This window comes from Ochotona curzoniae, unplaced genomic scaffold (genome assembly GCF_017591425.1).
Source record: "Ochotona curzoniae isolate NIBS_2020 unplaced genomic scaffold, NIBS_Ocur_1.0 contig_2692, whole genome shotgun sequence".
Classification (NCBI taxonomy): Eukaryota; Metazoa; Chordata; class Mammalia; order Lagomorpha; family Ochotonidae; genus Ochotona; species Ochotona curzoniae.
The window spans coordinates 12,633,281-12,658,784 of NW_024465556.1; the positions used below are offsets into that span (position 1 = coordinate 12,633,281).

The 25,504-nt window shown below is 34.7% G+C and overlaps 1 protein-coding gene across 1 annotated transcript in view; it reads right to left on the reverse strand.

The window, feature by feature from the left end:
- The window catches only part of CTNNA3 (catenin alpha 3), a 1,082,048-nt gene that overhangs the window by 21,347 nt on the left and 1,035,197 nt on the right, over nucleotides 1-25,504 (reverse strand). The window contains exons 16-17 of the mRNA XM_040975830.1: nucleotides 21,212-21,317; nucleotides 10,703-10,837 (exon numbers count right to left, since the gene is read on the reverse strand). Of these exons, the coding sequence (XP_040831764.1) occupies nucleotides 10,703-10,837; nucleotides 21,212-21,317 (241 nt within the window). The remainder of the gene's footprint in view (nucleotides 1-10,702; nucleotides 10,838-21,211; nucleotides 21,318-25,504) is intronic.

Here is a 25,504-nt window from a genome sequence, read left to right on the forward strand (position 1 = left end):
ATTCTCAAACTCCTCAGATCTAGCTTTTCGTGTATAAAATGAGTTTAAGATGTTGTTTGGGACAAGCACCAAAAATGCCAGCTGATATGTGGTTCTATTCTGTTTATTCTCTACTATCTTCTAAAGAGCTTTTTCCTAATTCATTATTAAAAACAATAGTATGTCTTTGAAGTTAATTAACATTTTCAGGTCAGATTCATTGGTCTTTTCTCTCCTTGTCTACGGAAATTCCTTTATTATTATTTAGTTTTAATTTTCAGTGAATTTGCTGCATATCTTTGATGTCCATTTTCCAAAATCCTTGTTTTGTTCATTTTTTTTCTACCATGCGTAAAAATGCCTGTGAGACACTGGCTGTTCTACTTTACCCAACATCTTAAATGTCCGTGCAAATGTTAACCTTGCCAGAAATACTTCCATAATGGCTGTGTAACTGAAGCTCTGTAATTTAATGATTCTGAACATTCAACATTTATACAGTCTAATTTTGAATAAAAACAGCTCTCTGCTTATCTTTCTTAGAAGCTAAGAGCTAAAGCACTACCACTTTCTTTGACAAGTCGATTAATTTATTTCCATCCTGAAAGTTATCTATCAGTCAGTTCACAACCCTTGACTCTATGCTTTCCTTGCAGAGAGATGATAGTGAGACTGCAGAAATAACATAAACCCTGGTTATGGAGTAAACAATGCAGAGAAAGCTCCAATCAGCCCCTTTCAAACTAAAATGGAAGCTGAAATTAAAACATTGTTGCTTTAAGTCCCTTAGATTTGGGAGCTATTTGTTAACACAGCATAGTTTAGCCTAAATTGACTAATGCACTGCTGTTAACCAGAAAATTTTCCTTTAACATTTAATTTCTATTACAGATATTCTTTCTCATACTATGTGACACAGAACCTTTGGCTACTCTAAAAAATAGTTCATCTCGGTAAAGAAGAAGAATGAAGTTGCACTCTGAATCTAGTTGAAAGTACAGATGAGGCTCTTAAAACTTTCAGGATGAACATCTGTTTTGCCACCAATACTAAGATACAATATCACACATGTCGGCACCCTCTCCCACAAATGCAAACTCATACCCTGGGTGCTCACTATTTACAAAAGGCATAAGTGGTATATAATGTTTATGGATCCTTGCTATATATAAAAAAGACAAAATATTGAATCTTATCACATAATCCAACTGTGAAATGCCTATGACTGGCTTGACCAAAAGTTTCCTCAAGTATCTAACATTACAAAGAGACCGCGTAAGTCATTGACGCATAGGATTGACACTTGATTGCTGTGGACCTTTGGGTCACCGGAAAGCAACCTTTGCAGATCATAGTATCACAACTCCCTGCTGACAACGCTTCACTAAATTGAGATTTAATGCTGTAACTTCATGTTTTGTTGAAGGTCAACGTAAGAAATGTTCACTTGAACATTTCTGTCTTTTACAGATGCCTGGATTAAGACACTTTTCATCAACAATTACTATAATGGTGACTGTGGACAAAAACACTAAATTTGAATTTATTCTGATAAAACATTCTGTCTTGTTTCAAGGAATGACTATATTGTCTAGCTTCGAGCCATAACAACTACATATATAATTATTAATTTCAATTAGAATATACCTAATTAGTATAATAGATTTATCCTAAATATTTATATAATTTTAAGCATTCTTTAGAGTCTGTTTTTATTTTTAGCTTCTAATTTTTATTTAGTCATTGGTTCTGTTAACTGTAGCAATTTTTTAGAAACAGATGGAATACAATTTGTTTGTAAACTAAAACTCCCTATAAATCTTATTTACTTTTTGATTTGCTATAACTGCCAACTGAATCATGGAGAGCAGGACTTTGTCCATTGCTCTTTGTACTATAGTTTTAGGCCAAGAAAATGAGAACAAATATATGCTCGTGGAGAACACTGTGAATCCTCCTGGATTCACATTTTCACTCCATCACAAACAGTGTGACATTTAAAAAGTTAAGTTCATTTACTAGGCTTTGTTTTCTCGTCAAGAAAAACACCACAAATTTACTTGTGGAACTGTTGATGGGTTCAGAGAATATATATGAAAGTGTCGATAAGATTAGTTACCAAACTCAGTAAATTATCCTGTAGCCTCTTCAGTATGCACAAAGCCAGTGAGAGCAAAGGACACAATGATGTTACCATTTTTCTCCTGAGGAGTCACTTAAAATGAACCTGAGAGAAATCTGTGCATGAGTTCATGCGAATCTGTTTTTAGAGGAAGGTGAGGGAGGAGCTGGAGTGAAACCAAAACCTTATTAATCTTTGTCAGAAGTAACTTTTGGCTTGGCCATACAGAGGAGAGTGATTCAGTCCAGGGACACTGCTAAGTGATACAATGTACAAGACAGCTGCCTATAGCAAACAGTTGTCAGTCCCTAAATGTTAGTAACGCTGAGGATAAGCAACCTGGTATTAAAGCAGAAAAAAAAAGTCCCAAGATGTAAAATGCATATGGGATTTTCAAAAAGTTTATGGAAAATACATCTCATAGAAAAATCATGTATTGATTTCAAACATTCTGTGCTGAAATAAGCATGTCTTCAATCCTTTTGTGTTCCCATGAATTTCTCAATGTATCGTCACAGTAGTCAGATATCCACCTGCTGTTAGTAACACTCAGAGGGAACAGGTGGGACTGCATAGATTTTGCTAGGGAGAACTCCCTGTCTCTTTCTCAGACACACGGATGCTGTGACTGTAACTAGCATCACATTATGCTATGCAACAAGCACAAATCCCTCATGAAGACATGGGCTGAAATGACTACTCTGCAGACTCTCCTGGGCCTGCCTTCAGATACACTTTATGTATGACCTTATGCTCTAGATTCCTTAACTTCTTCATCTTGCATTGCCCTCCTTTTCGTCTATGCTTTTCCTCCTTGGCTTCCAAGTAAGCTCACGTCCATCAGGATGCGCGCATCCAGCTCTGCACTTTGCCTAATGGCAAGCTTGGCACCACGCTGTAGTTGTCAAATACATCTTTCTCAACTTCATGGCCTCTCTTTTCCCCTCCAGCATCGAAGTTGTGCAATTCAGATTGTTCAGCACACAACAGGCATAATTAATCTCATCTTATTTTCAAAGGACTGAAAACAAGTAAGCCAGTTCCATTATCTAGAGTGGAAATGGTCTTCTCTTTTTAAATTTTTCTTTCAATATCTTACTTTTTAAAAATTTGAAACTGACGCAAAAATAAGAACATGAAAGCTGTTCCAAAAGCAAATATAACAGATTCTTGCAGAAGTTTTCTTCCTTGTTTCTAATTTTTTTCTTTCTTATATCCACTTTTGCTGTGTGTGACACACTCAGATATTTTATCTGGCCTGTGTCTTTAGTAACAAAAAGGAGTCGGGTTTTATAAAACAAATCACTTCTCAGTACTGTCATGTCGAATCAGTGAGGAAATCTTGAATGATATGTTGCACCATTTAATATAAATGCATTAACTTTTCCAGGATTGTAATTAGGATTAACTCATTAAACATGTTCTCATTCTCATTGTTCCAGAACGAAGAAAGGAAAATTGTAGCAATATTATACTAAGATAAATCAAAATAAAATAAAAACGATTTCTATATGATATCAATTGACAGTTTCTACTGACAGGAATGTTTTGGATTGAATTGGGAAGACAAGGATACAAGGGAATTGTACATTTTGAGTTGGAAGGAACCATAAAGTGATTTTCATGCCAAATCTTAGTTTAAAGTTAGTTTTGGCTTGATTTATTGCTGCCATGGCTGTCATTAGGGGGTGAAACTACAGATAGATGTTGATTTTTTTCTCTCCATCTTTCTCTTTTTCCTTTGTATCTCACAAAAATAGAATTCTTCTGCCCTTGATATGTGTAGTAAATGAATAAACACTTTTTTAAAAAAACTGTTTTTCAGCCCTTGATTTATGTGGCAACCCTCCCACCTACAGGTACTACCACTGCTCTTCATAATCCCATTGCTCAACTCACTTTCAGGAACAATGCAATAAGGGCGATGGGATCTAGATTCTGATATTGGCTCTGCCACTAAGCACTTGTTCCATGGTACAAAGGTATCAAAGCATCACTGACTTTTGTTCTTCCTGAGATGAATTTGAGGCAAGCAGCACAGATAATCGTATCTCTTTCCAATGTTCCATTAAATACTATTGCACTTGATCTTAGCCAAAAGGTCAAGAAGCGATACCATCAAATACTGTTATAATTGGATGCATAATACAATCAGCATTCTCAAAAAGTCCAATTCATCTACGCTACCTTGATACTGATAGAACATACACAACTTTACCTTATAATGTAACACCCCACAACACCACACCACAAGCATTTTTGTGCTTTGAAAATATATCCTTTAAGTTACCAAGGTTTGATTTTATCCATATGCCTTCAATCTAGCATTGGAAATTAGTGGGAAGAAAAAAAAAGCTGCACTTCACAGAGTTAAATGCACTGGCAAAAAAATTTCTTTCATATTTTTCCTTTTCTTCCTCTTTGCCCTTTCCTGGTTCCTCTCTCCTTCATTTATTTTATTTCTCCCCCTTGTATTTCATTTTTCACCCCCTCCTTTTTCTCTGTGAATATGTCAGTTGATTTTCCAGTTCTTCTTCTTTTTTTTTTTTTTTTTACTTTCCCAATTTTCTTGATGTCTGTAAGTGGTCAATGTTGGTTCAGAGAGCTCATTAGCCAATCCCCACAGTGCCTTACTATGGCAAGCACATTAACCTACTAAGTGACTCTGTATGAACTTGATTACCCGTGTTCTGTGGGCTCTGGTGGCTCCTTAGGTCAGTGCCCACATTCTTGCTTCTCCCTTTCATTTCTAATTGAATATACACTGCCCCTCAATTTGTGCTGAAGCTGAGTTGTAGTAACTTGGCAAATTTTCCATCTTGCTGATCTTTCCCTACTGACTGATTAGTTTCATTTATTTATCTAATTTTGAAAATTGTGGTGTTGGCACACCTGCCTCAGGATAAGAGAGCACAATTAGTCACATTAAAGGGAAATCACAAAACACAGTGATTACATAGTTAATCAGTTTTACGCAGTATAAAATGTGCTGATCTAAATGCATAATGCATTGAACAAGGCTACATTTAAGAGTTTAAAATCATTTTATTATTTGATGGTTTTTCTCTTCTGTTTTCTTTTTTGTTTACACAGGCTAGGATCTAACAATATTGATTTCACTAAAGGAAGACATTCTTTCACAATATATAACATTTTTTGCAACCAAAAGTTCTGCATAAAGATACTAGAAGAACTGATGAGGAATTTGAGGGACTATTGTCACAAAATCAAGATAGACTTTAATTTTATTAGCATTAGATTTTTTTTCCTACTCCTGGTTTTGGACATTCCTATGTCAAGGTGGTTATGGAAATTTAAATACTACGCTGTGTTCACTTAGTCTTTGTGCTTTTTGTTCACCAACCCCCTCTTTATTTGAAACAGTATAGAATGCAGAAGGCTTCATTCCTTCCTGATTGCAGGATGAATTTAAGCTAAGACAGATTCTATGATGTGGCAATGTCCTAGCACTTAGCTCACAAACAGTATCTTTATTCTGTATCTCAAGGCATTATGGCTGCCTTAGGTTATTTTCTCTTCTAAGCAAATGTTGCATAGTGGTTGGACATGTGAACATCTTTACTTGGTTGTATTGCTGAAATGAAACTTGGATAGAACGCTGAAATTCTAGCCTTAGAAGAGAGTGACTTATCTCATTTGATCAAAATAAAGGTTTCACCAGAGATATAGTATTTAAACATCCCTTTCATTTGTCTTTAAATGTGATTGTATCTTAACGCATTTACACTCTGGCTTAGCAAAGAGTTCTTCCTTCCCAAACGCTAATCTCCAAATTCATTAAACTCGCAAGTGTTTAATATTTTGTTCTGTCAAATGTAATCTTAGTTTTCCAGAGATCCATTCTCTTCTGGGTGCTTCCTTCTTTTCACACAGACATTGATCAGTTAGCACCATGTTTAAACATATCACTAAAATTATTAACAAAAAAGAAACAAAGAGAAGCTTCAGTCTGCTCTAATCTTTATGTCTCTTCTACCCTTCTTCTTCTAAACTGCTGGAGATTTATCAATGTTCAACATATTGACATAATTTTCATCTTTACCATATTGCTGATATTGTTTTGCAAATGATATGAAAATACTTTCTAAATACAAAACACAACATGCAATTTTAAGAATTGGAAAATTGGAATTGTCCACATTAATTTTGATCATTGGCTATCATACAATCATAGATTTTCAAGAGCAATTAAAATCTTTACAGTCTAAGAGAGAATATACATCTAAAAATTCAGATAATTATAAAATATAAGGGTACTTACAAAATTTCATGGAAGTTGGATTAAAACATAATCATATTTTGGAATATATGAATAGTATTTAATAATATGCCTTGCACGTATTTTTGAAGTGTTAAATAAAATGATTGATAAGTGGAGGAATTGGATATAAATTATTATTTGTTACACATATCTATTCTCTTTTTCATAGAAACCCGTTTTATTATATTAGCTGAAATAATGTACCCAAATACAATATAGGTAATTTTCAGCATTACTTACAGTTAGATATAGCTGTATGACTAAGTACTGAACAATGAAGTACAAGGATGAAAAACAACAGTGGGAAGGAACTTTTTAGCAGACCTTTTAACAAGATGGAAGGGATGTTTGCTTTTCAGTCTTTTCATTCTTTCTGTATGGATTATAAAAGCTATACCCAAAGCTACAGTAGACATGGTTTTATCCTTGATAATGAAAGACGGAAGCCAAGAATAATGAGGCAGAATAACAACGGTTTCTGCTTCCCTGATGACTTTCTTAAGCTGTTGTTAACAGTTGTGGATTGCCGATTCTCAGCTCCCTTTATAGAGACAGTAAATTCCCAATTTGTTTAAACTATCTTAACCAAGTCTCTATGTCTGATGAAAACACATGATAATTACTTGGTGGGGAAAAAAAATCTTTCTGAATTTACATACCAGGTCTTTTTAAAAATCATATCCAATATACTTGCACTGAATGATCCCTCACCCTATTTCTTTCATACCTGTTCCTAATTCCAACAACATACACACAACTTCTCTAGGGCCTTTCTCTTTGGACATTCCATAGTCAACTAAATTCAACAAACTTAACAGGTGAACTTCCTTACTCTACAGTTTACCTTCTTTCTAAATGCTATATCTCTTGTGATAAATGATGCCACTGTTAACTATCAAACTGCCAAACCTTCAAGTAATTCTCTTTCCTGATTTACACATAGTGACCCTAAACACTTTCAGCTCAGATTTTTTTCTTGAATAGGTAACACTCCTCTTTCTTGTCAATGTAACCTGCCTCCAACTTGTCACTGTTTCTCACTGGATCTGTTCAGAAACCAAAGTCAACCGCAAGAAAGACTCTCTCCCCCAGTTCCTCATCTTTCTAATCTATCACCACTGTGTCAGAAGCAATTAACTGTTCAAAACATAAGTCGATATATGCTCATCTCCATTTTACATTTTTAAGTTACTGTCAATTATGAATAGGGCCAAAGTAAAATTTTATAAATGATTATTTTTGGGTATTCACCAGATTCTGTTCTATCTAACTTATTATACTACACATGCCATGGGACCCAAGAGGTCCAGCCACATCAGATCACTTGTTCTTTGCATAATATTTCCTAGCTTACCCATTTCTCTTTGCTTCAGTTGTCGTATCTTTCTTCCATTATTTTTGTCTCAACTGCCTCAAACCAGGCAATTAATTAATCAGGACATATTTATTAAGATCATGCCTTTGTAATACTTTTTCTTGCCAATTCTGCAATTATTTGCTTACCTGTTAAACGATGCACACTTGTACATACTGTTTCTATGGAGTTTATTACATTGTCACCAAATCATTTGTAGATTCAGATATATTTTAGGCTTCTTAATTTGAGCCTCTAACAGGAAGCATCATATGGTTACCTTTTCATCTCCTGGATATTCTTCCTTGAATATCACAGACAGGATGCTGAATTCATAGTAGTAGATTGTAACTAACCACACTTGAGCTTCATCATACCAAAGCATTCATCCTCAGGATACATGTTAGCAGTGTAAACTTAAGATTAATCAAAAAGATTTTAATTAAATGGCATATTAAAGAATGCTACTAAATTCCTTACCTTACTAATAAAACTTTAATCTGAAATACTAAAATCCCAGTTCAAGAATATAATGTTCCCATTTATTCAAGAAAAGCATTTGATTAACTCAAGTTACTAATCAGTTATATTTATCAAAAACAATGTTTCATGCAAATGATTTGGTGAGGCTGGAAAATGCTACAATTTTAAAAATCAAAATTCTGTAATTGGTAGTGTTCCTCTGCTTTAGAATCATGCTTGTTACTTTTCAAGATACATCACAGAAAAATAACAAATATTAAATCTCCTTGTCTATTTAAAGAAGAAAGAAAAAAATAAGGATTCATGTCTAATGAAAGATTAAATCATCATGTTTGGGAATACATAAATGAAATATATTTTTAATGCTTACTAGGATATGCCTGCAAGCCAAAGGCAGCAAAACATATAAAAGGGACCACACTCTTTTGTTTATTAGTGTTTTTTTTCTACTAATGGGAAATTGTGGCAAAATGATGACACATAATTTTACATAATTTTGGATTTGCAGTGCCATTCCTCATTTTGTATACTCAGCTTTTAAATTCTAAATCAAGGATTTTGAATGGCTCCTGGCTAATCTATGTATAAAATACATATAGTTGATAATTTTGAAGCAGTACTTTGAACAGGAAGAAATATAAATTCATTTATACATCTGGTGGAAATTATATTTTGAAAGGATATAATTTAGCAGAGATGTCAAGGCTGGACATCTACAAATTTTTTTCAAAACTCAGCTTCAGACAGTTTAAAAAAGCATTCTACAGGTTACTTATATTAAATGTGCTTTAATTTCTCATAATTTGACATGGTAATGGATTTATTGGTAAATGACTCCATTGTAAACAGAAGAGCGCTTGCATATGTCCATCATGCATGCTTTGTATACACATACGAATGGATATGAAACTGTATGTGTGCATATGTGTACCTGAAGACTTATTTCGGTTTGTATGGGATACATAAATATTCTTAAAGTCTATTTTCCTTTGAAAAGCAGTAGGCACTAGAATTGCACAGGCTGTGATGACATATTTGTTTTTCTAAAATGTGAATATCAAGGAAACTAGTTTCCCTCTATCAAGTACTGGTATAGACAATTAGATATCTATTGATACCTATTTACATATTTATATAATATATGTAATATAATATAAATAATAATTTCTAAGTTACTTACTTTTGACTTCTGCTCTTTCATACTTTATATATTCAAGATTGTCCACCCAATCTGGGAAAACTCAGGATTCTCATTTACTAATATGATATCAAGGTAGTTATTTAAATCTGATTTTCATATACACTAAAATAAGATAACCAAATAAGTGATCTAACTGGAATATTATCTGTAGGAATTAAGAGATAGGCAAGATACAAATAAGATTATATTCCTTTCTTTTACATTTGATGATGATCTTTTGCTTGTGTTTTTACAGCTACATTCTCTTTCAAACATTAACTCATTGAAGCAAAGTCCAACACTAGGATATGGAGATTCGAGATGTTGTTAATTTATAAGTACATAGTGTGATTGTACACATTTGATTTAAATTTCTAGAATGTTCACTTTATCTGCAATCTAAATTCTTTGTTTGTCTTTCTGTGTTAACTAAATCCAATATTAAATACAATTTTACTATACTTATATTATTATATTTATATTACTTAGATAAGTCATATACTCTTATTAAAAGATGTATAGACATGGTAGACATTATTTCTACCATGGTAATTTTATAGCAGCTTGAAAATGCTTCAAATTAACTTTCATTTCTCATCCAAGCAGTTTATAGAACCTGATTTATTCTTCAATCTCTTTAAGTAAATAAGAATAATCTGAAACTCTCATGCATTTTTAAGCAAAATCTGCCAGTGTTCCTTGCTGGCTTAATTGCATGTACTTCTATATGTACTCTGTATTTGTCCCGGGTAGAATTTTTTTAAATGATTTGGTGGTGTCTTCCCTGAAAAATACATTTTGGTGGGGAAAGCTGCATATGGCAACCATTCTCTCTTATGTTTTCAACATAGCCCAACTTGTACTAAAATCAAGATGAGCTAGAACTAAGAAATCTGTTGCGTCATCAATGAAAGTTGGCTGAAAACATGGGATCCTACCATCAAATGTAGGATCTGCCTCTCACTCTCTCCTTTTTCTTTCAGCTACAACCAACAAACCTTAAATAGCAATTGTGTTCCCTGTCCTAACTTAACTTCCTTTACACACTGAGTCAAAATCAACAAAACAGACTTAAGTAAACTTTGTTAAAGACAGGCATTTTGTTAAATTTGGGATAAATCCTAAAACACACACACACACACACACACAATTGTAAGTTTACTACGGTACCAACTAGTATGGAATTGCATTTAATAATAAATGTCAAGATAAAAAGTACCTGTGGTGGTGTGAGAAAGGGTGTGGCCGCTCTGTTTCACGCACCTTTCACCCATGACAGTGTAAGCAATGGCAAGTACTCACGGCAGACATGATCAGCTCTCCCCCAAGGTTCTGGATCTCGGCTTTGACTTGACTGCATATTTTCAGCTGGTGGGAGTAGAACTTAATCTGTTCCAAGTAGGCCAATAAGTCTTGTTTGCAGGATGGATCTGGACACTGAATAGTCATCAAAGATAAGAATGAAAATGACAAAATAAATAACGGGCAGATCACTTTATGCTACAGGTAACTTAAAACTTAAGTTTCACTTTTCAGACTGAGTCCATGCAGATCCTGATATGCTTTCCCATTAAAATCATTTTTCTACCTTCATTAATGCTGCTAGGGAAAAAGAAATGCTAAAAGATATTTCAGATACGAAAAGGTACATAAAGTAACCCTTTTAATTTTTATGACAAAGATTGCAAGCCTTCAGACTTTAGGTAAGCTTAAATAAATATTTAAAATAGAATCACTCCTTTAATCCTGAATTACTATTAGAATGCTCCTTAGGATCCGTAGTTTTATTTTGTCTGCCTTATGCTATTTGTATGAACATAAAAATTCTGCAGCAAACATATTATGCTCCATTAGCTTCAGCACTGAATGTTTTGAACTGTTACAAAATTAAGAAGTAATTTTTGACTGTAGTTGTAGCTCTGTGTGCAGCCAAGAAGCAGACAGTATGCGTGTCTCAGGCATGTATTCATTCTCTTTGCCCACAACAGCCTCCTGTGCTACATGGCATCTTCCATTAGGAACTTCCAAAAAGACAATTTTGAGTTTCATCATAGCATAGCAAATATCTTTGGATAGGATTTTATCTTTATGCTCTTTCCCTTATGCAATAATAATAGATTTTTTTTTAATCTTCCCTAAATTAGTTCCAGTTGCAATGAATTTTCATAAGGACATGGAAATGTGCATGGTGATTTATGTGTAAAGATATTCATTGCTGTACTACTTATAATAGAAAAATTCAGAAATGACCTGAATGCCTGAGAGTTATTGAAAAATTTAAATATAAAATTATATCTACATAATGTGGCATTACATAGTCTCAGGAAAATAATGGTACCAAAGGATATGGGAAATATTTTTGGAGGAAAAAATAAAATCAGTCTTTAAAACCCCATATACTATTTCAATCAAGTTGTGTAACAGTATGTTTTAAAATACCAAGAAATGAATAAGAATCTTCAACAAACATGGTAGCTAATAGATTTTATTTTTCATATTTTTTATAAAGTAAATATATTACTTCTATTATTATTTCTATTACACTACAATGTTATAAAGTGCTCTTAATTCTAATGGCTTAAACTGTACTTTAAAAAAATAGAATAAACAATCATTAAAAAAGTTTATATACTTCTGCTTTTATCCAGCACAGGTACCTTGTGGAAGTGGTTTCAGGATCATCGTGGATATCAGACTCCAAGAATGTTCAAGTCCCTTATATAAAAACTGACATATAGCCATAATACCCTTACCACCCTATACTTTACATTATCTCTAGACTACATATAAAACCTTACCCGAGTAAATGCTATATGTAGGGGTTATACTGTGTGGCGGGGATGGAGGGGTGTTGAGGATGGATGTGTGGATAACGAAATGCTGAAGTCCGTGTGTGTTCAGTACAGAAGACAGAATCATCCCTCACTGCATTCTACCAGATCCCCAGCTGATGGAGTTCATGTGTGCAAAGCTCCAGAAACAGGGGGCCAACAACAGTTGATAACTAAGCTACACAATCCCTGAAAAACGTATTCCCATTGTTTTCCTATATACTTGCTAAGTGGAAAAGTCCCACAGATCCAGAGGGTATAGACAAACGAAGGCACGTGAATCTGAGTCACAGTTAAATCATCCACAAGTACAGCAAATAAATCAACTCTTCGGTTGCACACTGTCATCTCCTAGGGAGACGTGGACACGGGCATGGGTAAGTAGCACGTGACAGACGGGCAGAGAGGCAATCGGAGCCGAAGACACAGACTCCTTGGGATCGAGGGTGTCTCAAGTTTTTGATAAGAAAGTAAGGGCAATGCATCTCCAAATCCGCTCAAAAAGATTAAACTCTGAGAATTGATACCATTTGCACTATAGTAATTGTCAAGCATTTGCTGTGACCTTGAAAATCTAATATATTGGTAAATTCCTTGAGAAAGTTATAATAGGGGAAAAACAATGTGGGGGAGAGGTAAAGGACAATGAGAAGGAAGAAGAGAACAACAGAAACTATGTTCAGATTTCTGAGGACATAATAGATACGACTTTAAGCATGTAATCTCATTCCGTTTTGAAACCTGTAATGCAGGCACCATTTTGCACAATTTGCAGATGAGAATATTAGTTCCATTGATGAAAAGAAAAACACCTCACTCTGTGTTTCTTTTTTTTTTCTGGATTGGAAGATCATCTTTATTCAGTCCTCCCTCTGTTGCAGATTCTGTGCTAGCTCCTTTAAATGTCTCCTAAGTTAGTAGCAGAGCATCATTTTAATTATTTTTAATTATTACCTGTTTTTTACCTTTGCAAATTCAGTTGCAGAAATAGTAATTGAATTTGTATTCAATTTCTTTCACATAAAGGTACCTTAATCTCTCCTATGTAACTTTCATTTAAAATATTTTCTGTGCCGACCAATTTTCTATTTCTGGTTCATGTCAATATACTCAATGATAATCTTGACATTACAGAATATACGTGCTTCACACGTCAGGTGCTATTCTAATCTTACTGTTCCATGGCCTAGCTGTGGCCGTTGTTCCCATTTACCGAAGGGGAAAACTGAGGCACAGAAAGGGTTAATTGATCTGTTAGTAATGGGGGATAATTCTGCTGTTCAATAAGACCTGGTTTCCCTCCCTTACTTCTGTGGTGTAGAGACACTCTGCTTGCTCCTCCACTCCAATTTCTAAGTCGGTCACTTCAACTGATATTTTCTTATTTGTAAATTTTAAATTGGACTTGCATGATTTCTTTTTTCTTTTCTTTTCTTTTTGTTTTGCTTGAAGAATACTAGGTTACTCTTGCTATCAACCTTAAAAATTCTGAGCAATAATGAATGCTGCTGCTGACCAGATGTAAGGAAGAGATTTCATCCCTCCCAAGAGACACACAGAAGGTTGTGCCCGAAGAGTTTATAATTCTATTAAGGAAAGGATGAATCATGTGAGTGGCACGTTTGAGGCTGAACTTAGGAAATTAAAAATCGCTTGACTCAGCCGGACCCTTTGCAAAATTAATAGCAAGTTTGATTATACCTAATGGTGGCACTTGGTTTTATCTCTGAAGAAAAAAAAAACACACTGATGGGTAAATTTTTATGCTATAAGTATGTAGGAAAACCTCATTTCTGGCTGACATTTGTGAAGTCTTTCAGAGTTGCTTTTGGCAACCTAGAAGAAGAATCATGAAAATGAATCTTCTTTTAAGAAGGTTCTCATAGTATTTGCCAAACCTCCTTTGGTCTGTTTGAATTTCTTCATTGGAAATTCATTAGATTATTTGCCTATTTTAAATTGGGGAATTTGAAGATTCATGTTCTTATCAATTAGATGAGTACCTCATACATTGGATATTAACTCTTCATTATGTACAAAGTTAACAAATATTTTCACCTAACCTACAGGTTGCTTGGCTTTGCTAACCATTGCATTGCTTATCCGTAATATATATCATTGCAATTAAAAAAAAAACTGAAAAAAATTACAGGAAAAAAATCTAAAAAAATTCTACCATATATACTTTGCATATAAAATAACGGAAAAGCAAAGATTAGATTAGTGAGCTATTCTTGCCATTTTTCTCCTTCCAAATTATAACTATTATAGAAGAAATACGGCTTAGGGGATTTTAGGCATGGTAGAATTCCATAGCACATTTGGTTATTATTTTTCACTTTATTTATATAGGAGATGTTGGCCAAGACATTTACTTAGTTCTTTTAATTCAACAACTGTTTCTTTTCAATTTAAACTTTACAACCACAGAAGACACCCACTACAGGGAAACTGATAGCATGTCAGTCTAAGTGCTTTTCTTACATTAAGTCAGCTTTTACTCCCCTGGTCAGTCATGATACCAATAAACAATGCATCACTTAGTAATGAAAGGAAAGCATTCATGATGCTCCATTAAGAGTTTTCACAGTGCATTTTTCAAAGTGAACACTCTTAAAGACCATTATTGCACAATCTTTGTGAATTTTTGCAACCACACCCACACCCAGGCCCATTGCAGTATGAATCTCATTTAAGATACAGTTAAAGGAAACTTTGGGTAATCACACACAGACTGACATTCCTGTAAGCTTGCAAAGGCTGCTAAATGTTAAAGTTTGCTACTTAGGTGCCACTGTGACTTTTCAAACCTAGAGACTTTAAGTAATCCATTGATGCAAAATACTGGGTGTCCGTGACCTTCACCTTTCCACTGGCTTCAGTTCTCCTGAGATTCATGCCAGAAGCTGCCTCATCGCTCCACACTCAGGGTCACAGATCTTCAGTGAGTCCTTTACTGTACTTTAAATGACGTTCTTAGCCCCCAGTCTTTCAATACATGAGTAAAGTTTCCTGAAACCTCTGTGATCTTCTCTGTCTTTTCTTGTTCGTCACCATGTCTTCTAACCTTTCACGCCGATTCTTCAGATCAGCAGCATGCTGCAAGCTGGCTCCGCTGGCTTCACTGATCTTCCTTGCGGCTTTCCCATCGCCACATGCATTATGCATATGTCAGTCTTTCCTCTTTCACACCTCTCTGCAGCTTTTACTTCTTCCTTTTCCCTTTTTGAAATTTTACTACCTCTTAATAATGTTTTCTCCTTTTTCATTTTCATAAGTATTTCTTGGTTTGTTAACAAACGTCCCAGGCTCTTTCCAAGCATTGTTTTATCTGCCCATCCCTTCGTTGTTTTTCCCCTGAGCTTATTTCACTCTCATCCTGTTTCTTAGATAATAGAGGACACTATTTCGACTTCATCCATCACTTGCACAGTACAAATGACAACATTCTATCATCCATACTTATCTTGAGAAGACATTCGCCTACCCCATTTCTGTGTCTCATGAACATTTTGCTATCAACAAATGTAACTTTGAACTGTTTCTTCCTCTATCTTGTCTACTCAGAAAACTATGCTTCACTTTTTTTTTTAAAGATTTATTTTTATTATTTTTTCATTGGAAAGGCAGATATACAGAGAGGAGAGACAGAGAGGAAGATCTTCCGTCCGATGATTCACTCCCCAAGTGAGCGCAACGGGCTGATAATATGCCGATCCGAAGCCAGGAGCCTCTTCCATGTCTCCCACACAGGTGCAGGGTCCCAAAGCTTTGGGCCGTCCTCGACTGCTTTCCCAGGCCACAGGCAGGGAGCTGGAAGGGAAGCGGGGCTGCCGGGATTAGAACCGGGGCCCATATGGGATCCCGGGTGTGCAAGGCGAGGACCTTTAACCACTTGCGCCACCGCGCCGGGGCCCTATGCTTCACTTTTATCAACGCCTCAGTGAGGACGACCTTTAACCTTTCCCACTGCTTGCCGCCCAATCAGCTGTTAACTTGTGATGGTTCTATACAGAGAAACCTCAAATCTGACCATTTTTCATGGTGATGCCTCTTATCACTGCTGATTAACAAACTAATGTTTCTGAGACAGAAAAGAGACGGTCTCTAAGTAGGAACGAATATAATAGTCAAAAACGTCATAGTGTCAGGGATAAAGGAAAATACTGGCCTTTATTATTAAAATTGGACAGGCTGATTTGTGAGTCTTATTAGTGAGATATCATTTTGTGGAAGCGTTTTGGGAAGTTATTTGAAGATGATGTTATTTTATCAGAAATTATGTAGTTAAAATTCCTTCGTATCATCCTCTGTAGCCCCAAAGCACCATGAATTGAAGAATTGTTTCCAACTCACGTTTATCTTCAGCTTAGTTTGAGAAAGTTACATATAACTTGAACACTAATACCAAAGATGTCTTTCCTTCTTCACTAAAGCTCTTTGCCATTACCAGCTACAAAGAAAAGCAGGGCCAGCCTATATAGCAAATTTGTAATGATTTCTCTGAGAAGTCATCATAAGGAAGAAGCTTCTTACATAATTAGCTACAATTCAAAAATATCACCCTCTTATGCACAGAATTTGTCAAATGAAGAATTAATAAGGTTGAAACAAAAATAAAAACACACTACCCCGTACAAAGGAAAAAATTGTGGAGAGATAACTCGGACAAATTGTGGTTATTTAAAAGTTTTGATTAAAGACAGGCAGACAGCTGTAAGAAAGAATTTCCTGTCTTGTCCTCTCCTCCTACAATCAAGGTCACCAAGTTTTTGGTTCGTTTAGTTATAATCTTGTTGACTCAAAATTAGCTTGAATGCATAACACTGCTCAAAACATTTAAGACATCATTTTATAGGAAAAATGCCAAAGATTCGCTAAAAGGGGAAAGAGTGAAGCAGCATAGCTTTGAACTTGAGTTCAGAATTGTTTCAAGGATATATACAGATTAGATGTTTGAGGTATTTTTACTTCTAAAACAATTCCTACACATTTGTTTTTATAAATAGGATTTTGTTAATCTGGAGAACCAATTTAGGGATCAACACCTCTGCTTGAAGTAAATGTCAAATTAGTAGCATCAAAATATACACACTGTCACAGGTACATATGAGAATTATATCACTAAGGGATATGTAACAACACCATAATGAATATTCCAGAAATTCTTTTTTAGTGTTGTTTTATAACAATAAATATCTTTTGATTCATAGCATCAGGTGAAACAATTTAAATAAAAATTAGGTATGAAAACTAATTTATCCTAACATTGAAATGAATTGTTTTACTCATAATTGAGTGCAATGCATATGATTTAGCTTATAATTCAATTTATTTTATTTTAAAATCTTATTTGTGTGAATTAGTGCTAGCTGTTAATGTATTTATCACCAGATATTCTTTCCATAATAATGTATGATAGTCTGGATGTATAATTAGGCTTCATGCTATTTGGTGTTCATGCTGTTTGAAGCATATTGCTTCTGTAACTATATGAACTCGCATCATACATTATTTCTTTCTTATAAAGTGATAATTGATCTAATTTAGAGATTATTCTGATGAATTACAGTGTAGAACGGAGGAATGGAAAATAGTGTGTACAAGAAGTCGGGAAATTAGGATTCATGGCACACTCCTCCACCATGAATCCTTTCTGTTCACTAGTACAGGGTTTCAGCAACTGTGATAGCAACGAGCTGTCCTTTAGAAATATTCTGCCTGCTGGAAATGAAGTTTGTGCCACATTTCAACAGGACTTACGCAAATATTTCTCAAATGACAAGCCGCCACATCGTCTTGGGGCAATTTAAAGTTCAAGAGATGTTCAGTAATTTGGGCAAATAAGCTTACATGAGGGCAGTGGATAGTTAAACAGAGAGCTCCCCTTTTTTATGTAGTTGGATAGTTTCAAAGCTTATACGGTAAACTGCATATGTTACACACACAAAAAAATATATATGTTCAAGAACACCAGGCACTGAAAAGGTGAAGAATCAGAAATCAGCTTGGCCAGGCAAGCAGAATCAGAAGTATCTGACTTCATCCTATTCTCTGTATATTAATTTTAAAACTTCAAAGAATCAAATTAAATTATATACATACATATGGGATTAGCATTTAATTGGTTTGATCTTTTAACATATAAGCAAATAAACAAAGTGGAAAGCACATATGAATTGTTGATTTTCAAAAACTAGTATCATGTATTTTTTGAAACACAGAGTGACACAGAGGAAAAGACCAGTAATTCCATGAGAGCTCGCAGATGGGTGTCAGGAACACAAGCACTTGGCCCATCATCCATTGCATTCCTACCAGTGAATTAACGGGAAGTACAGAAGAGAAGTAGCAGGGACATAAACTCTATTCGGCACTCAGATACGACATGCGGCCATCCCAAATGGCGGCTACTCAGCCGAGGCACAAATCCACCTCTAGATTTTTTTTAGGTATGATGATTCTTCAGAAAGATTGTGGAAAATGGAACTAAAAGATGCCTTTACTTTGCTGCCGAGGAAATTTGAAATCCACTTATAAGTTTTTCCTAATTGCATTCCCATGCTTTTTTAAAAATCTGCATGCATGAATTTAAAAATGATTGCACTAAATTAATTGTAACTTTCAATATCATTTTCCATGAATTTATTGAAGTGTCCTTATATTAATGAAAACAGAAAGTAACCAATGTGCCAGATAATGTTTTCATCACATACATAAACATTATCACCTTACTTATATTATTCAGCTGAATTTCACAATCAATTTCAATTATTATTTTGCGCCTATTTTTGTGTTAATTCATCAAACAATATCAGAAACACACTCAAAGACTCTCTTCCCAGATGGTCAGTATTATTGCAGAATCAGTACCTTTAATCTTAGTTTTTGTCCTTTCAAACACTATTATTCAGAACAAATACAATGAAGCTGAAAGTACTCTACTGTATGAAGCAGGGAATGCAGAAGTCACTCATAAATCATTAGTCAGTGACTGCCTGTTCAATCTTTCTATAAATATCAAGCTCTATGGAAGTAGGTAACACTTCTTGATTTCTCCCATGCTCTTTGAATAATGCTAAAACAGTAGATAATTTATCTGCATGCTGATCTGATCCAACTAAAGAAGAAATCAACATAATAATAAAAAACAAACATTTATGTAAATATTGAAAAATCGTAGTTTCCAAAACAAGACAAAAATAGTAACAGGGAGCATTTAATATTTTATTTCATGTTTTCTATTAAAGTGTATATATCTTAGAGCATAAAGATGGCAGATTTAATGTAGTTCACAAACAGAATTCTAGGAGTATGATAATTTCCTTCCTCTTTCCTTACCTCTCACCCACCCTCTTTCCCTCTTTAACTTTCACTTGTTCTCTTTGCTCAGGGGAGCATTGTCTCTGACCAAAATGTAAAAGAAAAACATATGAAAATGAAAAGATCCAATATTTTAAATACTAGTAGATGCAAATCAGTCTAGATAGAATACAGTCTCACTTTTATAATAGTCTCACAAAAATGAATGCAATAAAAGTTTAAAATAAGGAGAAACACAGTCATGTAAGGACTTCAGTCAGTTATTCAGATGAGGAAATTTTGACTTACCTCAGAATAGCACTTATTTTTACACATAAAATGCTAAATGCTTAAAAAGTCAATATTAATAAAATAATCGAATGCATCAGCAATAAGGATACTATAGACATGAATATTGCAGACATATTTTTAGATATTTTCCTATGCTTTTTATCCCCGTTTGTTTCTTCTTCATGTATCCACAAGTTTGTATGTAATAGGAAACCACAAGTTAATACATAATAGCAAAAAGTCCTTCATGTTGCAAGGAACATACTGTACAAGAGTAACTGCCTATAATAAGTATCCCAATAAAGTTCTTCTAAACACATAGCAAGAGTAAGGTAGAATAGTTGCAAAGCTAAAAAGAAAAGTATTTTTCCCTAAAGGAAAATAAATATATATCACCAATTTGAATATAACATAATAAGTTTTAAAATGATAGTATACCTCATTCTGCAATAGTAATTTATTCTCCCAATACATTAACTTATAGAACTGATGATTTTCTCAATTAGAATTAGACATAAGGTGAGTCTAACACAGAAGCTGCAGGTTAAAAATTAAATAGGGTTGAGAGAAATATAGGGAAAAGTAGCAGAAGTATTTTGAAACTCTAGTTTCTATAACAACTATATGCTTTCTTCAGCCTATTCTTTTAAAATTCTGCTAATTACTATTTGTCTTTCAATTTTACAAAGAATTTATGCACATATTGTTGACATGGAAGTCATAAAAATGTTAAAACTTATTGATGTTTGAGGAGCAAAAGTAGAATTATAAGGTATCAGTGAAAAATAACTTGATCTTTCAACCAATTAAACCAAATTCAGTTTATTTTAAGCTGGGAAGTTTATATTTAAAATAATGGAAATATGTTCAAGCCCCAAAAATGCACCCTAAAGATAATTAAGCTTTTTATTTTAAAGGTGTCAACTGCTTGTATGCTAATCATGTTAGAAAATTAAAAACAGGAACAAGTGTTTGTTATACAAGTTAAGACATCATATAAGTTCCCAAATCCCATATTGGAGTGCTCGGCTTAATGTCCTGATTCCACATCCAATTATGTATGCTGGGAGATAAAGATTGATGACTCAAGTCTTTAGGACCCTGCTTTCCACTGGGAGGCTCCCACTGAGTTCCAGACTCTCAGCTTTAGTCTGATCTACTCTGGGCTAGTGTGAGCATTTAGCGAAAGACAACAGATGGAAAACTTCTCTTTCTCTTTTTTTCTTTTATATAAGCAAAAATGAATAAATAAAACCTACAAATAATGCCACTAAAACTTAGGGAAAAAATATTCTATAGAGAAAAACCCAGTATTGCACTAATCAAAGTTTCAATAGCAAACAGCAATCTGTATGGATTTTCACCCGGCTCATGTGAATGGACTTACTTGATTGGCAATCTGCCGAGCTAAGACATCCATTCTTGATCCTGATTCTGAAATCGTTTTAGCTGCATAGATCACATCAGTGGTATGCTTTAGAGGGCCTTTACCCCTGAAAATGAAAGAAGGAGTCAATTGTTGTGCAGAAAAAGTATGTGCATAGGAAGATAGCCCATATCCATGTATATAAATGCTATTCTCATCTCAAAGCACTGGCACTGGTCTGGGAATGGACTCCATCACCCAATCAGACTTCAGCAAGGAATGAAAAAGAAAACTGAGATCCTGTTGTATTGACACTCATGAAAGATTGCAGAGAAGCTCAATTTGGTTTGGTTTTCTTTCCCAGCTGTTTGTTATAGTAAACTTCACCCTAGAGATATTCTTGGTGCATCTAGAAATCCTAATACAAACATATTTTCTGAGTTTCTAAATTATAAACAGAAATATGGTATTTGGGGTATTGCATACATATGTTCATGTTGATTAGCAAGGCTGCCTTTAACTTATCTCTGTTTACTTCTTGAATAGTCTTTCAGTGAATCACATTTTATTTTCATCATTTTATTCCTATTCCATAATATTATTAGAGAAAAATACTTGTCGACTATGAATAGTGCTATGCAGTGGTAGGATAGAGATGGTTCATGTAAAGTTAAAAGAACAGTGAATTCTATATCTGTAATGGCCAACACCAAAAAACTTGTGCATTACAGGTCAAAAGGGAGCCTTTCAGTGCCTTTTTCCCAGGGTGCCTCTCAAAATTATTTTAAGTAAGTCTTTCTTAAAGTTTGAATGGTGTGCCTAACCATGAAGCCTGGCTTAGGAGATGGTTATCATCATGCTTTTCTGAAACTGCTGACACAGGTAGCTTTGTAATAAGAGGAGAAGAAAGCAACATTCATCATTAGGATATTTGAGTTGCTTTTACCAAATTTACTTTATGCGTGAGGCAGGAATCAGTGTTTTGTACATGGTTAGGGTTCAAGGAAGATATTGCATTTCATTGTTTCTATGCATCCCCAGAGAAAGTTTAAGTTTAATAAAGCTGTCTAGGTTCCCAAAAGGCAATGCATCAATTTTCAAGGTCTTAAACAATGGTCAAAGGTTGTTTCTGAAGAGAACAGTTAAGACTCTCACAAGTAAAACAACAGACAAAGAGTTATATCTAAAGAATGAAGTAAATTCTCAATTAGCTCCATTAGCTGGTAATAAGGGAAATCCAAATAAAAACATCACTGAGATACCACCTAATTCTAGTAAGAATGGCACACATACAGAAAACCACCACCAACACTTGCTGGCGAGAATGTGGGGAATAAGGAACCCTACTCCACTGCCAGTGGGATTGCAGGCTGGTGCAACCTCTATGGAAGTCAGTATGGAGAATACTCAGGCAACTGAAAATCTACCTACCATAAGATCCAGCAATACCACTTTTAGGAATATATGCAAATGGCTTATTATACAAGAAGGCAACAAAACCCCTATGTTCATAACAGTACAATCAGTAATCACAAAAACATGGAAGCAACTGAAATGCCCATCAACAGAAGACTGGATAAGGGAACTACAGTTAATTTACTCTATGAAATACTACTCAGCTATTAAAAAAAATGAAATAAATTTCTTTGTGGCCAAATGAGCCCAATTGGAAACCATTATGCTAAGGGAAATGAGCCAAACCCAAAAGGTCAGATATCATATGTTTGCCTTAATACAATATAATATAATGTCAAATCTAAAAATTGTACCTGTAAATTTTATCTTATCACACTTCCTGTCTGTACTACAGACAGAAGACTGGATAAGGGAACTACAGTTAATTTACTCTATGAAATACTACTCAGCTATTAAAAAAAAAATGAAATAAATTTCTTTGTGGCCAAATGAGCCCAACTGGAAACCATTATGCTAAGGGAAATGAGCCAAACCCAAAAGGTCAGATATCATATGTTTGCCTTAATACAATATACAATACAATATAATACAATACAATATACAATATAATATATTAATACAATATAATACAATATAATATAATGTCAAATCTAAAAATTGTACCTGTAAATTTTATCTTATCACACTTCCTGTCTGTACTACATGCAATAAGATCTTGTGATGTAACCTAGTAACCTATTAATCAATAATTCGTGAGAGACTGATTACATATGATCACCTGAGATTGTTAATATAACTAGTAACACTGTTGTTACTACCACCCATGGATAAAGAGGACCTAGTCCACACTGTAGTCCCATTTGAACCACACGGGTCATACACTAGCATTAATTTCTGCAGGAAGATATTGGACACTCTTTTGCACCACCCTAGCATCACACTGATACCCCTGCTAGGAATTTGTCAGCACCACGGAGATGAAGACTACTACTTCATTTTATTTAGTTTTTTTCCTTCTCAACCTGTGGTGGACTGTCCCTAAGAGGAGGCATAATGGAAGTGCAGCACAAATAAATATGTCCATATGCAGAAACAGAGAGACGTGTATCTCCTTACTTGTAATACAAGGATGGTCTCACAGCGAAATGACAGATAAGCCCCTACTTAGATGGGAGGCACTTCAATGGCAGTATGATGGACTTCTTAGGGTACATGAAAGACATCTAGTGAGAGACTGGAGAGGAGAACAATGGCGGTGTGGAGGGGGAGGGGAACCCCAATGCCTATTAAACTGTGTCATAAAATAAAGAATTAAAAAAAAAAGAATGAAGCTAATTCACCACCACCCTCCACACACAAATGCTGTATTTCCCTATAAAAACAATGGGCTGATAAAAGTGAAACTGCTCTAACTTTAAATGCATACCTTGTTATAAAAATCACTGGCTTACAATAACTTTCAAAACTTAAAAAAAAATTATAATGCACTATGACAGTCCACAGTTATTCTCTCCACAAGGTTCTTAATTAAATGTATTGTCTGGCAAGCTTCATATATATATATGTGTGTGTGTGTGTGTGCGTGTATGTGTGTATGTATGTATGCATACACACACTTTACAAATGATTCTATATCATGCCAAGCTTCCAGATGAAGCTACAATTACTGAAACTATGATAAATTTTTAACAGTCTCAGCCTGAAATGTGCTATGTCATGAAAGCTTTTAAACTGGGAAATACATTCAAAGGTTGCTTGCTGCTTTCATTTTCATAATGGGTTCTCAGGATCTCCTGTCAGCACATAGTGTCTTAAATCACTGAGTTGGATGCTATGGAGAAAGATACCCAGAGGAGGAAGGAGCAGGGAGAGGAAGCACTTAAATGAAACCAGAGGCCAGATTCGCTTTAATAACTGATGGTTACAATAACAATCTGTCTAGTTCCCCCGAAGGAGGGCAGATCCCGTTACAAAGCGGAGGGTCTGCCAAATGACAACTATGTGAGGTAATGCATATGCTAATACAGCCATCCCACAAAAGTATACATATTTCAAAACATCATGTAGTACATGAAAAAGGTTTTTAAAAGTTATCTATTGAATTTTTCACGTCATTTGAAAAGTTAGAGGTTAGAAGATAAACCAGAAAAGGCTGCAATGGCCTTGTGATAGGGACACAGCAGGCAACTTACAGAGATGCGGCAGAGAGACAATGTGATGGTTTTCCATCGATTTGCAACATATTTCTGCTGCTTTCTTGCCCTTTCTTGAATTCCTCTCCATGACTTTATCCCATTGCTGGCATCAGTGCCCTAAATTCTCCCTCTTTTGATTAGCATCAAAACATAAGTTGAGATGAATAATACCAAGTCAATTAATTAAACTTCCGGCTTAGAAACAATGACAAAAACTAACAAACGATTCCAAGGATTGTATTTTGTCTTACGAAGGAATGAGAATATCAATGACCTGATTTGGTATTTTCAGCGACTAATTAAAAGTAAAACAGGAAGTTTGGTTTTATTATTTGCATTTTGTGGTTAAAGCCAAAACATTTTTCTATCTTTTCTGTTGATTTTTACATATAAAAGGTTTGATGATGCTGTAGTTTACTTAGTAGATGAAAACAACTACACTGTACATCTGTTCTGCCATAATAATAGTTAAACCATTTTGTATTTTTTACATATCAGGCAATGTTCTTTATACAGAATAATTGTATTGGTGTCACAACCCAATCAATATAGAATTATTACTAAGAGTTTTTATTTTGTAAACGAGGAAACTGAGGGACAGAAAGACTAAATGCGTTTTGCCAGAGGTTACACCTCTGATAAGTACTGGAGAGACAAAACTTCAATTCTGGCAATGTGGTTGCAGAATCTGCTTTGCACAATT